This window comes from Grampus griseus (assembly GCF_964374135.1).
Source record: "Grampus griseus genome assembly, chromosome: 10".
NCBI classification, from domain to species: Eukaryota; Metazoa; Chordata; class Mammalia; order Artiodactyla; family Delphinidae; genus Grampus; species Grampus griseus.
This window is the reverse complement of record NC_139004.1, coordinates 38,923,915-38,941,103: the sequence shown is the minus strand read 5'-3', so window position 1 is coordinate 38,941,103 and position 17,189 is coordinate 38,923,915. Positions and strand designations below refer to the sequence as shown.

Sequence of the window (17,189 nt, the reverse complement as noted above, 5' to 3'; positions counted from 1 at the left end):
TGCCTGCTGGCTGATACTAAGTTGGCCGGTACATCTTATGTGCTGGGGATAGAGTAGTGCTCAACAGACGCATGGTAGGTAGCCTGGGGAGGCCACTGGAAAGAGTTTCACTTTTCTGGTCACCGGAAACCAGGAACGGCAGCAGATTTAATGATAATCCCAGGACTGATTTCACAAACATATAATGAACCGCAGGGTCTCAGTTTTCCCATATGCAAGAAGGAGAGACACAGACCAAAAAGCGCATATCACAGAGCCACTGGGGGGCCAAGCAGGTACAGAGGGGCTTCAGGGAGCAATAAACTCACTGACACACATGAAAACAGGGTTTTTTTTGGTGTGTGTTAATTTAATCATACAAATATTCATTTACACAGTAAGGAAAAACCTCCTCATCTTCATCTCCTCCCAGGCACCATAAGGCCCCACCACAAACACCCACCCAGCTTGCTTGCCGCACACCACTGTCCAGGTGGAGAAGGCAGCTACTGCTGCTCCAGCATTCACACGAGGAAACAAAGAAAAGGCGAGGCAGGGTGGGGTGGGGAATCAGCTTGCAGTTCTGGGCCCTGGCAACCCCACCACCCTCTCCCGCTGGGGCTCACATTGAATTTGGGGAGGTGCTTATTCTTATGCCCACTTCCCACCTTGGCCACCCTCGGGCCACTCCAGCTGTCTTGGTGAGGTTCTCTCCTGGCTGGAAATGCCTTTGATGGACTTTAGGTAACAGCCAGTCCTTGCTGGGGGAAGAGAAGGCTGTTTCTTATAGAAAATGCCCCAAATTCAACTGTCCCCATGGGAAAAAAAGAAAAAAAGCATGCACGCGTGCACACACATCCACACACACCTCACTCCGTGCACACAGACAGGTTCCTCCCAAGCCTAAGCCCCTCTGCCTCCCCCACTGGGCTCAGGTCCTTAAGGATGGTGCCTGCCTCACCTCGCAGGTGCCAGACACTGGTGGTCCTGCCCAGAGGCAGCCTGTCATTTGGTAAAGAGCCCAAGAGGAACTGAGACTACTGGGGCTGAGAGGGTAGCCTTTGCCGCCCCACCAGGCAGTGGAAAAGAGGGGCTCTAAGGACTTGCTCAGAACCCAAACCAGCGAGAAGAGGCAGGATGAATGGTACTAACAGCCGCCAGGTCTTGGGGGAGCCATGGACTCCTTCCGCCCCTACTCCATGGCTTGCACTCGCTCTGGCCTCTGCAAGGAGCTCACCTCTCCAAAGCTGTGTAGAGAAATGGTTTGTTCTTGGGAGGGAAGCCAACGTGCTTGGGACAACTACCTTGCCAGGTGAGACTGCCTAAAAGCAAGAGGAGGCGCAGGATCCCTCTGGCAGGGCCAGACCCATTGACGGTGATCTATGAAGCCACTGCTGAATAATGGCAGGCACCCCCTCCTGAGAAAAGGGGAAGGGGCACCTAGTGTGGGGCAGATGAGGAAGCCTGGAAACCAGGGGACGTAAAACCTCCCATGATCCTGCAGGGGCAGATGGAGATGTGATGCTTTGAGGGCTATCAAGTGAGCAGAACGGCTGGGCATGTGTGGGCTCCAGGGTGGCGGCGTCCCAGGAGGTTGGCACCAACAGTGGCGGCAGTCTGGGCCCAATAGGGCCCTCAAACAAAAAGCCATTGTGAGCCCCTGGCTTGGACCTGTGGTGGCCTGGGCACCTCTGCTCTGCTGGGAATGGGGTGCTCTTTGTGTGCATAGAAAGTAGGTGCTCCAGTGTGAGCTCTAGTCCAGCCCCAGACCCAGCTGCACTGCCCTTTCAGCAGGCAGTCTCCACCCTCCCCTGGGGCTTCTCCAGTGGACCAATGTTTATTCCCCCTTTTATTTGGGGGGAGGTGGGGAGGCAAAGGGGGAATTTCATACAAGCTTTTCTCTCACAATCAAGCTTGGAAAACACAACAGTCTCAGAAGAGGATGAGGAGGAACAAACAACACATGTTTTCGGAACTCAGACACCCAAACAGAGACAGACAGGCAGGCAGACCCTCACCCACACCCAGGCTATATGACCCCTTGCAGCCAATCATCGACCTGGACTCCCTGCTGTCTCACAACCCCGGGGTGGGTGGGGGTGTGGTAACAGGCAGGTGACCCAGCAACCGCACCCTAGATCCATATCCCCGGCTATCAAACGAACCAAGACTCGAGGGAAGGAGGGGGTGAGAAGAGAAGAGGGACTTTGCATATTCTTGTATCTTTGGCAGACAGCTGTTCTGGCCTGGTTTAAGCTTCCCATGGAGATATCCACATCTCAACCTGCTCGGAATCCACAGGATGCCAGTGGGGCTACCTGTCCCAGTGAGCAGCCAGCCAATCAACCTGTGCTCCGGCTGGGCTGTCCCTTGCCCGCCACCTCCCAATAACTAAGCATCCTGCTCAGGGCGGGGGTCCTTTCATTCCCAGCAAAATGTGGTCTCCAAGATCACGCAGTCAGTAAGCGTGGCCCTTCCCCATGGCAAATTCCCCATCTGGGGCTACATTTTCATACCTTAACAGCCCAGCCTCCACTAACAGGCTGCAAAAATGCCACAAAGGACAACTGGAGAGAAACACAGGGAAGGGAGTTGTGTGACAACAGAGAAGCAGGGGACACCTTCACATTCGCCTGCTGCACACTCGCTGGTGAGCTGCACCAACACCCGTGTGTGTATGTGCACGCAGCACACACATATACGCAGCACAGAGGCAGCGTTCCCAGAGTGAATGTGGAGCCGCCGTGCACCAAGAATCCAAGAGAGCAGTAAGCGTGATGGCATTTCTCTCCGCCAAGAGAAACATGGAAGGAAAGCAATTCGAATTGTTACAAGTGTGTGCAGGAGGACACCTCTCAGCCTCACAAACTCCCACGTCACCCGAGATCTGTCCTCAAGGCTTCCTCTGCTGGCCACACAGGGAAGTTTGGTCTTCAGAGAGGTTCTGACGGTAACAAGCCACAGGGCTGACCAATACAAATGTCAAAGGTGTAAATCAACAGAAGATTAAAGAGAAAAGAAGAGGAAAAGCGTGATAACTCATGGGCTGATACCATTAAAAGCAAATGGGGTTGGAGACTCATGGAGTCAGGTGGCACGGCAGGTGTCCTCCTATAGCACTGACCCGCAGAGTCCCCAAGCAGGCCATGCCAGTTTTGAACCTGAATTGCTTCCAGAGCAAGCATTCTATAAACAGCATGTTATCCCTTATCTAAAAAAAAAAAAAAAGTGGGGAAAGGGGAAAAAATTAACATGTGCTCAAAACTACAACCTGTCTGTAGGCAAAATAATTTTCGTTTAAAAAGATGGCTTTTTTCCCCCATTTTAAACATTTTTTTCCTTCCCGAGCAACCTAATGACTTGTTAGACTGACACCTAATAAACAAAACCCAAACCGGCTGCATGGATTTCTTCTTGGTAGCCTCAACACCACTCCTGCGACTCGGCATTCACACACGCACACTGAGTTTACTCAAAACTAGTCTTTCTGATTCTTCCTCTTCTTCCAGGATGGGGGTCAGAGCCAGGGGTCCGTGCGATGTGGTCTGCAATCCAGAGGAACCCCTTGCCCTCCCCCCCAGAGTCAAGCCTTCTGTCTTTTGTTAATTTTTCTTCTTGCTGACACCCGTTTAAGACTGGCCGAAGGGGTAAGGCCCGTGGAGCCCCTGGAAGAGAGTGAACACAGTCAGTGATGGCAGACACAGCAGGTACAATGTGACAACCAAACCAAGTAAAAGAATCTACGGTTCCCAGTGAGCCAGAAGGAAGCTCCAAGGCACAAACAAGGCTTGAGGGTTGTCCTTGCCATGCAAATCTTCAGGAGGCCACATATCAGCACATTTCAAGTTTTTGCTAAGTGTTCTCCTGCAAACACACCATCCAAGAGAGGGGAGGCTGGTGGAGAGATTCTTCATCTTTCAAATTCTAGATCAACTGGTGCCAACTTTCCTCCACCCAGGTCACAAAGCCTGCCCTCCTTCTTGACAACATCTTAACCTCTCTGCTAAAGATCCTTGGACACCACTTTCCGCACCCTTAACCTCAGGTGCAGGCTACTGCTGGCTGGTGGCACTTATATCAACAACACACACACTGGAGCAGAAAAAGCAACCGTCCACCGGGCACCTAGTGCAGACATGGCAGCAGGGGGTCTGCATACACTGTCTTTAGGTGTATTATTACACTCATTTGACTGATGCCTATCTGACTGCAGACATTAGGAGACTTGTTCAAAGCCACATGGGTAGTAAAAGGCAGAGCCAAGATTCAAACCCAAGTCTGATCTTTGCTCTCTTCACATTGCCTCTCCCTTGCCACATGATGATAAGGTTTACTCCAAATTCCCAAAGGTGTTTTCTATGCTGCTTGGCTGGTGGAGAAGGCATCATAGTCTCACTTTTCCCTTATGTTAAGAATGAGACACCAAGATGTGCCAACACCAAAAGTGGCCACACAAACTTGCTGGAGGATGTCTTGTGCCTCCCTCCACCTTCACACCTCTGTGGAGTGTGCTCCTTGAAAAGACCCAGTCAATGCCAAGACCTGGGAGGGCAAAGGTAACTGGTAACCAGCCTCACTAAAGGTCCTACACCCCAAACTGGCCCAGAAGCAGAGGGCCCTTGGACCAAGGGGACCAAATGGGTACGGAGAGCAGGTGGCACAGCCATAATCATGACAAATGACCAGAGGGGTTTCCCGATGCTTGACAACTACGTTAAGTAAGAATCCTGAATCTAGGCACAACTGGGGTGAGGAGGCACAAGAATGACTGAGATGACATTTTCCATTAGCTTGGTAAGATGTGGACAGTCAGAATTTGATTATCTTTTAAAAATGACACTTGTCTTTGAAAAGAAATGTAAGTGCAGGGTTGCAGGGTTGCCAATGATTAGAATCCCTTTCCAGTATGACTTTGTTTGCTGCCATCTCTCTAGCACTTAGCATGGCACCTGTCCCTGAGCAAGCACCCGGCAAATACTGTTGAATTAATAATTGAAAGAGAACAGGTATTTCTCAGACTACTACCTGGAGTGCCAGACCCTTCGAAGTCACAAGAATATTGGCCCTTCCAAACCAAGTTTTTAAACAGCCGCTTAGGCCTGGGGACACAAGTGTCTGCGTCATGCCATCCATCTGGTCACAGCCTCCCAGGTCCCAGAAGAGGCTGGGCTCCCTGGAAGTGGTCAGCTAGAGATGCACAACCTTCACAGTTTTCACTGCAATGGGCTGCAGGTCACGCAGAAGTGGGAGAAGGAGATCTGGGTTCTGATCCCCGCTTTGCACTAGCACACCAAATGACCATGAATAAAGTCCCTTCCCCTCATAGGATCTCAGATTCCTCCCTAAAACTTCCAGATTTAAGGTTCTAGGAGTTGACATAAAGTACCTAGCTCAGGAGGTTGAAAAACAGCATTCTAAGAAAAAAATGCCCTTTGGTCATGCTTATTTAGACCAGAGGTCAAAGCTGCCAAAAATAGGGAGCATGAGATTAAAGTTCCCAGTTTTTTTCAGTGGAAAGCACTGAAATTGCTTTTGTCTTTTTTTTTCTCCCTCCATAAAAAGCCTCAAGAGACCAGAAATAGGCCTCAAGCTGCTTGGTGGCATCGCTGAAGAGGTGAATGTGGGAGACAGGCAGGCCAGCACTGAAAAAGCATCAACTACGTGCCGCCAGGTGCTGCTGGAGCACTTGAACATGTTCTCTTTAATTCTCACAAAGATAAACTGAGACAAGTATGCTCTCCAAGCTCAGGGAGGTGAGGTAACCTGATCAAGAGCACAGAGCTGGTAAGCAAAGCAGTGGTGGTTAAAATGTCATGTTTGCCAGCCCCGAGTCAACCATGTCTCCAGCAGGCGAGCTGAGACTGTAACCATGTCAGTAGTCACAGACCCACCCACTCAAACAAGTGTGGGCCGGACCAGCTAAAGGCTCTCAGACTCCATTTTGTGGGGCCTGGTTGGACGGTCACAGGCCCCAGAGATGGAAATTAAAGAAGCTTAAAACAAGCTGCTGGGCTTCCCTGGTGGCGCAGTGGCTGAGGGTCCGCCTGCCGATGCAGGGGACGCGGGTTCGTGCCCCGGTCCGGGATGATCCCACATGCCGCGGAGCGGTTGGGCCCGTGAGCCATGGCCGCTGAGCCTGCGCGTCCGGAGCCTGTGCTCCGCAACGGGAGAGGCCACAACAGTGAGAGGCACGCGTACCGCAAACAAAAAACAAACAAACAAAAAAAACCACAAGCTGCCCTCAGTACTTCCCAACCAACATTCATTCATCCCAACAATCCAAGGAGAGCAACAAAGGCTCAGATTCCCATACGATTTAGAACCAGTAAGACGCTCAAAAGTCTTTGTGCAGGAAAACACGCACAGAGAAAAGAAAGTAGAAAAACAAACAGCATTTGTTTTCTATGAATTTTTTCCCCCTTTACCCTAAATTTACCTGCTTTCCAGACCAAAGCTCCACACTCTTCACATAGGCCTTTATAAAGCAAGCACTAGCCTTGTGACTTGTCTGGAATGCTTGGAGAAGGGAGTTCATGACTTTGCCAAGGAGCTGTCGTGCATTCCCATTTTACAGATAAATGGATCCCATGCAATTGGCAGAGAGAGCAATACAGACATGGGCATTTTCAGATTTCCCCCTGAATGCCCTGGCCCTTAGACCATTCAGTGTAGTATTTAACTAGCTTAGATTAAGAATTAATGTTGATCCTCTATTTATTGACTGAGGTGCTGTGCCTTTTGGAAAGAAAAATGCTATCTAATTCCCTTTCATCCAGAGAATGGCATATTGGAGTTGTTGATGTTTAACTGGCACAGAAACATGGCTTGAGGGACAAGCTCTATTTTCCTTCCCCCCCAAATAAATTACTATCACTTCAAGGAAGAGAGAGGGAGCCAATTCTATCTCAGAATTACTTTATCATCTAGACTCCCCACATGCAGGATTACAGGTGTCACAAGTGGATCATAGAACACAGGCAATGCAACACCAGTTATAGAGAAAAAGCCTGGCAGAGATTCCAAGAACAGCTTGTCCAGGGCATCCGATGGCAGGAGGCCAAGCAGGAAGTGCCTTTCTTAAGAGTGGGATGAAGGTATATTTGAAACGAGATGCCCATCCACATTTCAGGTTCCACTGGAGTTCCAAGACCCCGTGTAACAGGTTCTGGTGCCTAATGTCTCCAACCCAAGCCCAAAAGTAGGGTTTGGCAATACAGATAGTGTTCACTGTCTTCTGGAGCCTAACAACTCTTCAAATTTTACCCACAGGAAAAGCAAATGCCAAACATTTTCATTAACCTGGTGGCATCCTTGATATCTCTCCTATAACAGGTGTGCCACTAATAAGGAAAACAGATCAAGGGATGGATGCATCAGATGGTACCACACAAAGCCCTGAATTAAACTCTTACAAGCAGAAATGGAGGCCATCGCAGCATGATTACAAAACTCAAGTTAGTTTGATGCAGAAGACCACCCTCTTCTCTATGAGGATTCACCTCTCACCACATAGGGACTAGCAGCAAGGCCGGATTTATGCATATTAATAGAAGGTGTAAATGACCAAGCCAAGAAAAGAACTCCTCTATCTGACTCCAGGTCTAAAGAGCAGCTCCCCAGGGTCAACTTGCACAGAAATGGCTTTTCAAAGGCTACATTTCTTGGGAGTAGCCCCACATCTGCTAGGGGACAAGAAAGTGTTCCTGGCGAAGGAGAGACAGGTTTTAGGTCCACAGGGGTTGAGGTGTTGCCTGTTTGCCTCAGTCTTCCCTAAGCTTTCACTGAACAGCTGTCATGGCTGTGAGCCCTGGGACCTAAATTCGACTTGGCTACAGGGCAGGTGAGCCCTCTTAAAGCATGGGAGCTCCATACCTGCTAGCTAAGACAGAGGGGCCTCCCTACTCATGGGTGTCTGGGAAGAGACCTTGGCCTCAAGCCAGCTGAATGATTACGGTAGTGGGGCCAGGTCCTGAGCTGAACGTCCGCAATGGAATAACTACTGTGAGTCATAATTTGGCTAATTTTCTAAAATATTTTTAAAAGAGAACACTTATAGACATAAAAGACAAGCAAGCTCAGTTTCACTCATCACAATCTCCTGAAAGGACAATTTAAGATCCAGTACTTGTGGGCCTGTCCTCAAAGCAAACTAAAAATAAAAACTATCTTTTTGATTTGTTTTTCACAGTAGTTTATAGTTGCCCCTGTGGAATAATAGAGTCACTCCCAGCCGGTGATTTGGTTATCACTGATCTTATGTGAGTGGGTACCTACAATAACTTAAAAGTTCTTCCTAAAATTATACAGAAATCAAAATAACTTTTCCAAAAAGGAGTACTAAAAAAACAGGAAACTATATTGTTTCAGATAGAATGTATTTTTTTAAAGAACTTTTAAAAAAATTATTTATTTATTTAGGCTGCACTGGGTCTTAGTTGCAGCACATGGGATCTTCATTGCAGCATGTTTAGTTGCAGCATGAGGGATCTTTAGTTGCAGCATGAGCATTTCTTAGTTTTGGCATGCACGTGGGATCTAGTTCCCTGACCAGGGATTGAACCCGGGCCCCCTGCACTGGGAGCATGGAGTCTTACCCACTGGACCACCAGGGAAGTCCCTCAGCTAGAATATTTTTAGACGTTTACTCATCAATGTTCAGCAGTAGGGAGTACAGTGCTATCAGAGGAGAAAGCTGCCCTTTTACGACAGTGGAACCTGTTTCTTTTTTTCTTTTCTTTTTTTGGCTGTACCATGCACGTGGCACGTGGGATCCTAGTTCCCCGACCAGGGATCGAACCCGCACCCCCTGCATTAGAAGTACAGTCTTAACCACTGGACTGACCGTCAGGAAAGTCCAGTGAAACCTGTTTCTGCCAGTTATTTGTACCTTGCACATAGTAAGACACAAGTGTCAGTAAAATGAATGAATGAACTGTGAAATACTCTGCACTGCTGAGCCATCTCTGTTTAACCTTCCAGGAGAAAAAAAAAAAGAAGGCTAAAATTCCTAATGAAACAACAATGTCTTACGAGGGCTTTTGAGGGTACTCTTTCTATATGAAAGCCTGTTTAGATAAAGCACCACAACATGAAAACTTTCACATACCTGTCTTATTTTGCTTTTATTTGTGATTTGATTTAGATAAATAAAAAGGTTCACACTGGTTAATAAAAAGAGAGAAGCGTTTGCTGCATGACTGTGAAATAATACGCTCTCGAGGTGTATACTGATGGCAGCATCAGATAACCACCAGGGCCCTCCTCCTCCTTTCTCATTTCCTGGGCCAGTCCCAGGCGGCGCTTCGCCCACCTAGTGCTCCTTTTGTATCATTTATGTACACTGAATGCAAACACAGAAGAATACAGGGTTTAGTATTAAGTTCTGTCCTGATCCTGTACTGCAAACATGGTGTGGTGAGGCCCTGCTCATGGGGCTGGCTTGGCTGGCAAGGGCCAGAGACTGACCAAGCCCTGATCGAACCCACTTGTCTCTCATTAATTAGAAATCAAGTCTGTACTGGAGTAATGGGCAGGGCAATGAGGACTCTTCTCTCAGGAGCACTCAAAGCAGCGCCCTTCCCTCGATGGATGCTGACCGCACAAGAAGGCTTGCTGGTGGAATATCATCAGGGCCGGATCATCATGATGGGAACTTCTGCAGATGCTTTAACACTGGTGTCCAAGCCACTTTCATGTGACTGTCCTCAAAATTTCAAAGATGCAGTGGCTGAAGACAAGTATGAGAACAAGCCAAAGAAAAGAAAATAAACGTACTTTTATGCATGAAGGCTGCTCATGGGGCAGGCTCAGTTCACAGCCTTCTGATTGTGCCAAAGTTGTGCTTAAAAGCGTAACTCAGTTATAAGCGTGGTGAAATGTTGTTTTAAAAGCCCTGTAAAAGCATTTTTTATACTTCTCTCTATAACACAGTTTTTCTGTTGCTCTTAACTAACTTCTACAGTCCTGCTGGGGACCTTTGCATCTATCCATCCATCCTCCCTCTAACCACCCATCCAATCCTTTGCCATGCATCCATCCTCTGTTCTTCCTCCATCATCCACCTTTCCATCCTCCCTCCAGACATCCTCCATCCTCCTTCCATTCTTCCTCTGTCATTCATCCTCCCATCCCCCCAAGCTCCCCATGGCCAAAGGGAACTCCCAGAGCCTTCACCCACCCCCTGACAAATCAAGAAAATCACCAGGAAGAATAAAACTCAAACATAATTGTGAATGAAAAGATATTATTTAAAGTCCTACAAGGAGATGAAGGATGTTGGTTGAGTTTGACTTCCCTTTCATTAAAAACTTCAGAAAAGGCTATTTGCTATTTGAAATTCTAGTCCCCAAGATCTCATGTAATAGCAAGTGTGCTAGAATCCAGGTGAGATGCAGGCTCTCTCATGGCCATCTCTTAGGGTAGAGGAGATTCCTAGAAAGGAAGAAAGAAGTGGTAAGAGTCTCACTGGGGAGAACACCTAAAAGGAGAGAACACTTATCCAAGTTCCCAGCCATGTGGCCATTGGTGCTGTACTATGGGAGTCCTGAGGCACAGGGTGAGGCTGCTGGTCCCACTTCCTCTCAGAATTTCCATTCAAGCTCCTGTACACTTTCCTTACATGCCACTGTCTCCCCAACCTCTCTTACAATTAATTCACAGTATCACCTCCCCCCACCTCCACCCCAGCCAATGGCTGGCTGATTGAGGGAGAATAAACTGTCTTTCCTTCAGCCATATTTGGTTTCATCTTGCCACCCCCCTGCTCAAAAGCATTGTTAGTACTCTGATTCCTCTCACATTAAAGGTGAACTCTTCTTTGCTTGGCTTTCAAAGGTCTTCCTCCAAAATTCACCCCATCCTCTTTAAGCACACCTCACTCACCACAATCAGGCTGGCCAGTGTCCCCTGAACACACCCTGCCTGTGAATGCCTCTGGGCCTTCCTGCATGTGACTCCTTTTCCCTCCAATTCCGTTTGAATCTATCATTTCTTTCTTTCTTTTTTTTTTTTCCTTGGCCGCACTGCATGTCATGTGGGATTTTAGTTCCCCGACCAGGGATCGAACCTGTGCCCCCTGCAGTGGAAATGCAGAGTTCTAACCATTGGACTGCCAGGGAAGTCCCAGTTTGAACCTATCATTCACCAAGGTATCATTTTCCTGGCTACTCCAAACCTCATTGTTTTCTCCTTCCTCCAAACTCAAGAACACTTAAAACTCAACTGGAACTCAATATACTCCATCTTTACTGGTCTCATTCTTTCCTATGAGCTAGTCACATCTAAGTAATCAGACAGTAAATTCTTTGACAATAAGGAAGTATTAGCACAGGCTGAGGAACCTAAGAGGCCTCCCTTATGACTAAATAATATCAAACCTCTCTCTGTTAAAGTACTTTTTTTTTTTTTTTTTTTGCGGTACGCGGGCTTCTCACTGTCGTGGCCTCTCCCGTTGCGGAGCACAGGCTCCGGATGCGCAGGCTCAGCGGCCATGGCTCACGGGTCCAGCTGCTCCGCGGCATGTGGGATCTTCCCGGACCGGGGCACAAACCCGTGTCCTCTGCATCGGCAGGCGGACTCTCAACCACTGTGCACCAGGGAAGCCCCTGTTAAAGTAGTTTTGATGAATGTCCACAGCTTTGAAAAGGGTCTCGCTTTCAGTCGAGCTCTAAGGAAGCCCATACTTTCCCCTGATATACAGCAGCCTTTAATTTTACATTGTGCACCTGGTCCTGCTGGAATACAATCAGAGCACACTTAGCAAAGAACAAGTCACTGAAACCTGAGCATCTACACCAGACACAAATCCTCACACTTTTTTTAAATTAATCATCAATTTTATACACATCAGTGTATACATGTCAATTCTAATCACCCAATTCATCACCCCCTCCCACAGCTTTCCCGCCTTGGTGTCCATACGTTTGTTCTCTACATCTGTGTCTCAATTTCTGCCCTGCAAACCAGTTCATCTGTACCATTTTTCTAGGTTCAACATGTATGCGTTAATATACAATATTTGTTTTCCTCCTTCTGATTTACTTCACTCTGTATGACAGTCTCTAGATCCATCCACATCTCAACAAATGACCCAATTTCGTTCCTTTTTATGGCTGAGTAATATTCCATCATATATGTGTGCCACATCTTTATCCATTCGTCTGTCAATGGGCATTCGGGTTGCTTCCATAACATGGCTATTGTAAACAGTGCTGCAATGAACACTGGGATGCATGTGTCTTTTTAAATTGTGAAATTCTCTGGGTATATGCCAAGTAGTGGGATTGCAGGGTCATATGGTAATTCTATTTTTACTTTTTTAAGGAACCTCCATACTGTTCTCCATAGTGACGGTATCAGTTTACATTCCCACCAACAGTGCAAGAGGGTTCCCTTTTCTCCACACCCTCTCCAGCATTTGTTTTTCATAGATTTTCTGATGAAGCCCATTCTAACTGGTGTGAGGTGACACCTCATTGTAGTTTTGATTTGCATTTCTCTAATAATTAGTGATGTTGAGCAGCTTTTCATGTGCTTCTTAGCCATCTGTATGTCTTCTTTGGAGAAATGTCTATTTAGGTCTTCTGCCCCTTTTTGTATTGGGTTGTTCGTTTTTTTAATATCGAGTTGCATGAGCTGTTTATATATTTTGGAAATTAATCCTTTGTCTGTTGATTCGTATGCAAATATTTTCTCCCATTCTGAGGGTTGTCTTTTCATCTTGTTTATGGTTTCCTTTGCTGTGCAAAAGCTTCTAAGTTTGTTTATTTGTTTATTTTTGTTTTTATTTCCATTACTCTAGGAGGTGGATAAAAAAAGATCTTGTTGTGATTTATGTCAAAGAGTGTTCTTCTTATGTTTTCCTCTAAGAGTTTTATAGTGTCTGGTCTTACATCTAGGTCTCTAATCGATTTTGAGTTTATTTTTGTGTATGGTGTTAGGGAATGTTCAATTTCATTCTTTTAGATGTAACTGTCCAGTTTTTCCAGCACCACTTATTGAAGAGACTGTCTTTTCTCCATTGTATATCCTTGCCTCCTTTGTCACAGATTAGTTGACCATAGGTGTGTGGGTTTACCTCTGGGCTTCCTATCTTGTTCCATTGATCTTTGTTTCTGTTTTTGTGCCAGTACCATATTGTCTTGATTACTGTAGCTTTGTAGTATAGTCTGAAGTCAGAGAGTGATTCCTCCAGCTCTGTCTTTTTCTCTCAGGACTGCTGTGGCTATTCAGGGTCTTTTGTGTCTCCATACAAATTTTAAGATTTTTTGTTCTAGTTCTGTAAAAAATGCCATTGGTAATGTGACAGGGATTGCATTGAATCTGTATATTGCTTTGGGTAGTACAGTCATTTTCACAATATTGATTCTTCCAATCCAAGAACATGGTATATCTCTCCATCTGTATCATCTTTAATCTCTTTCATCAGGGTCTTATAGTTTTCTGCATACAGGTCTTCTGTCTTCCCAGGTAGGATTATTCCTAGGCATTTAATTCTTTTTGTTGCAATGGTAAATGGGTGTTTCCTTAATTTCTCTTTCAGATTTTTCATCATTAGTGTATAGGAATGCAGGATATTTCTGTGCATTGATTTTGTATCCTGCTACTTTACCAAATTCATTGATTAGCTCTAGTAGTTTTCTGGTGGCATCTTTAGGATTCTCTATGTAGAGTATCATGTCATCTGCAAACGGTGACAGTTTTACTTCTTCTTTTCCAATTTGTATTCCTTTTATTTCTTTTTCTTCTCTGATTGCCAAGGCTAGGACTTCCAAAAGTATGTTGAATAACAGCAGTAAGAGTGGACATCCTTGTCTTGTTCCTGATCTTAGAGGAAATGCTTTCAGTTTTTCACCATTGAAAATGATGTTTGTTGTGGGTTTGTCATATATGGCCTTTATTATGTTGAGGTAGGTTCCCTCTATGCCCATCTTCTGGAGAGTTTTTATCATAAATGGGTGTTGAATTTTGTCAAAAGCTTTTTCTGCATCTATTGAGATTGTCATATGGTTTTTCTTCTTCAATTTGTTAATATGGTGTATCACATTGATTGATTTGCATATACTGAAGAATCCTTGCATCCCTGGGATAAATCCCACTTGATCATGGTGTATGATCCTTTTAATGTGTTGTTGGATTCTGTTTGCTAGTATTTCGTTGAGGATTTTTGCATCTATATTCATCAGTGATATTGGTCTGTAATTTTCTTTTTTTGTAGTATGTTTGTCTGGTTTTGGTATCAGGGTGATGGTGGGCTCATAGAATGAGTTTAGGAGTTTTCCTTCCTCTGCAATTTTTTGGAAGCATTTGAGAAGGATGGGTGTTAGCTCTTCTCTAAATGTTTGATAGAATTCACCTGTGAAGCCATCTGGTCCGGGACTTTTGTTTGTTGGAAGATTTTTAATCACAGTTTCAATTTCATTACTTGTGACTGGTCTGTTCATATTTTCGATTTCTTCTTGGTTCAGTCTTGGAAGGTTATATCTTTCTAAGAATTTGTCCATTTCTTCCAGGTTGTCCATTTTATTGCCATAGAGTTGCTTGTAGTAGGCTCTTAGGATGCTTTGTATTTCTGTGGTGTCTGTTGTAACTTCTTTTTCATTTCTAATTTTATTGATGTGAGTCCTCTCAGTCTTTTCTTGATGAGTCTGGCTAATGGTTTATCAATTTTGTTTATCTTCTCAAAGAACAAGCTTTTAGTTTTATTGATCTTTGCCACTGTTTTCTTTGTTTCTATTTCAGTTATTTCTGCTCTGATCTTTATGATTTCTTTCCTTTGCTAACTTTGGGTTTTGCTTGTTCTTCTTTCTCTAGTTTCTTTAGGTGTAAGGTTAGATTATTTATTTGAGATTTTTCTTGTTTCTTGAGGTAGGCTTGTATAGCTATAAACTTCCCTCTTAGAACTGCTTTTGCTGCATCCCATAGGTTTTGGATTGTGGTGTTTTCATTGTCATTTGTCTCTAGGTATTTTTGTTGTTGTTGTTTGTTTGTTTGTTTGTTTTTTGCGGTACGCGGGCCTCTCACTGTTGTGGCCTCTCCCGCTGTGGAGCACAGGCTCCGGACGCGCAGGCTCAGCGGCCATGGCTCACGGGCCCAGCCGCTCCGCGGCATGTGGGATCTTCCCGGACCGGGGCACGAACCCGTGTCCCCTGCATCGGCAGGCGGACTCTCAACCACTGCGCCACCAGGGAAGCCCTCTCTAGGTATTTTTTGATTTCCCCTTTGATTTCTTCAATGATCTCTTGGTTATTTAGTAACGTATTGTTTAGCCTCCATGTGTTTGTGTTTTTTACGTTTTTTCCCTGTAACTGATTTCTAATCTCATAGCGTTGTGGTTAGAAAAGATGCTTGATATAATTTCAATTTTCTTAAATTTACTGAGGCTTGATTTGTGACCCAAGATGTGATCTATCCTGGAGAATGTTCCATGCACACTTGAGAAGAAAGTGTAATCTGCTGTTTTTGGATGGAATGTCCTATAAATATCAATTAAATCTATCTGTTCTATTTTGTCATTTAAAGCTTGTGTTTCCTTATTTATTTTCATTTTGGATGATCTGTCCATTGGTGTAAGTGAGGTGTTACAAGTTCCCCACTATTACTGTGTTATTGTGGATTTCCTCTTTTACCGCTGTTAGCAGTTGCCTTATGTACTGAGGTGCTCCTATGTTGGGTGCATATATATTTATAATTGTTATATCTTCTTCTTGGATTGATCCCTTGATCATTATGTAGTGTCCTTCCTTGTCTTTTGTAATATTCTTTATTTTAAAGTCTATTTTACCTGATATGAGTATTGCTACTTCAGCTTTCTTTTGATTGCCATTTGCATGGAATATCTTTTTCCACCCCCTCACTTTCAGTCTGTATGTGTCCCTAGGTCTGAAGTGGGTCTCTTGTAGACAGCATATATATGGGTCTTGTTTTTGTATCCATTCAGCAAGCCTGTGTCTTTTGGTTGGAGCATTTAATCCATTCACGTTTAAGGTAATTATCGATATGTATGTTCCTATGACCATTTTCTTAATTGTTGTGTGTTTGTTTTTGTAGGGCCTTTTCTTCTCTTGTGTTTCCCACTTAGAGAAGTTCCTTTAGCATTTGTTGTAGAGCTGAATTCTCTTAGCTTTTGCTTGTCTGTAAAGCTTTTGATTTCTCCATCGAATCTGAATGAGATCCTTGCCGGGTAGAGTAAAATTAGTTGTAGGTTCCTCCCTTTCATCACTTTAAGTATATCATGCCACTCCCTTCTGGCTTGTAGAGTTTCTGCTGAGAAATCAGCTGTTAACCTTATGGGAGTTCCCTTGTATGTTATTTGTCGTTTTTCCCTTACTGCTTTCAATCATTTTTCTTTGTCTTTAATTTTGCCAATTTGATTACTATGTGTCTCAGCGTGTTTCTCCTTGGGTTTATCCTGTATGGGACTAGCTGAGTTTCCTGGACTTAGGTGTCTATTTTCTTTCCCATGTTAGGGAAGTTTTCGACTATAATCTCTTCAAATATTTTCTTGCATCCTTTCTCTCTCTCTTCTCCTCTGGGACCCCTATAGTGCGAATGTTGTTGCGTTTAATGTTGTCCCAAAGGTCTCTTAGGCTGTCTTCATTTTTTTTTTTTTTTTTGCGTTACACGGGCCTCTCACTGTTGTGGCCTCTCCCATTGTGGAGCACAGGCTCCGGACACGCAGGCTCAGTGGCCATGGCTCACGGGCCCAGCCGCTCCACGGCATGTGGGATCTTCCCGGAACGGGCCACGAACCCATGTCCCCTGCATCGGCAGGTGGACTCTCAATCACTGCGCAACTAGGGAAGCCCTGTCTTCATTTCACTCTTTTTTCTTTATTCTGTTCTGCATCAGTTAATTCCACCATTCTGTCTTCCAGGTCAGTTATCCGTTCTTCTGCCTCAGTTATTCTGCTATTGATTCCTTCTAGTGTAGTTTTCATTTCAGTTACTGTATTGTTCATCTCTGTTTGTTCTTTAATTCTTCTAGGTCTTTGTTAAACATTTCTTGCATCTTCTCGTTCTTTGCCTCCATTGTTTTTCCAAGGTTCTGAATCATCTTCACTATCATTATTCTGAATTCTTTTTCTGGAAGGTTGCCTATCTCCACTTCATTTAGTTGTTTTTCTGGGGTTTTATCTTGTTCCTTCATCTGGTACATAGCCCTCTGCCTTTTCATCTTGTCTATCTTCCTGTGAATGTGGTTTTTGTTCCACA

General features: G+C 45.0%; 1 protein-coding gene across 4 annotated transcripts in view; it reads right to left on the bottom strand.

Moving 5' to 3' along the window:
- Positions 1 to 210: 210 nt before the first annotated feature.
- The window catches only part of ILRUN (inflammation and lipid regulator with UBA-like and NBR1-like domains), a 122,400-nt gene continuing 105,421 nt past the window's right edge, over positions 211 to 17,189 (bottom strand). For 3 of the 4 annotated variants that reach the window (XM_082663057.1, XM_082663060.1, XM_082663059.1), the window contains one exon: positions 211 to 3,644. In XM_082663057.1, coding sequence (XP_082519183.1) covers positions 3,609 to 3,644 — 36 coding nt within the window. In that variant the 3' untranslated portion in view covers positions 211 to 3,608. Of the gene's footprint in view, positions 3,645 to 9,851; positions 10,411 to 17,189 lie in introns of those variants that run through there. The other variant, XM_082663058.1, reaches the window with a different exon arrangement.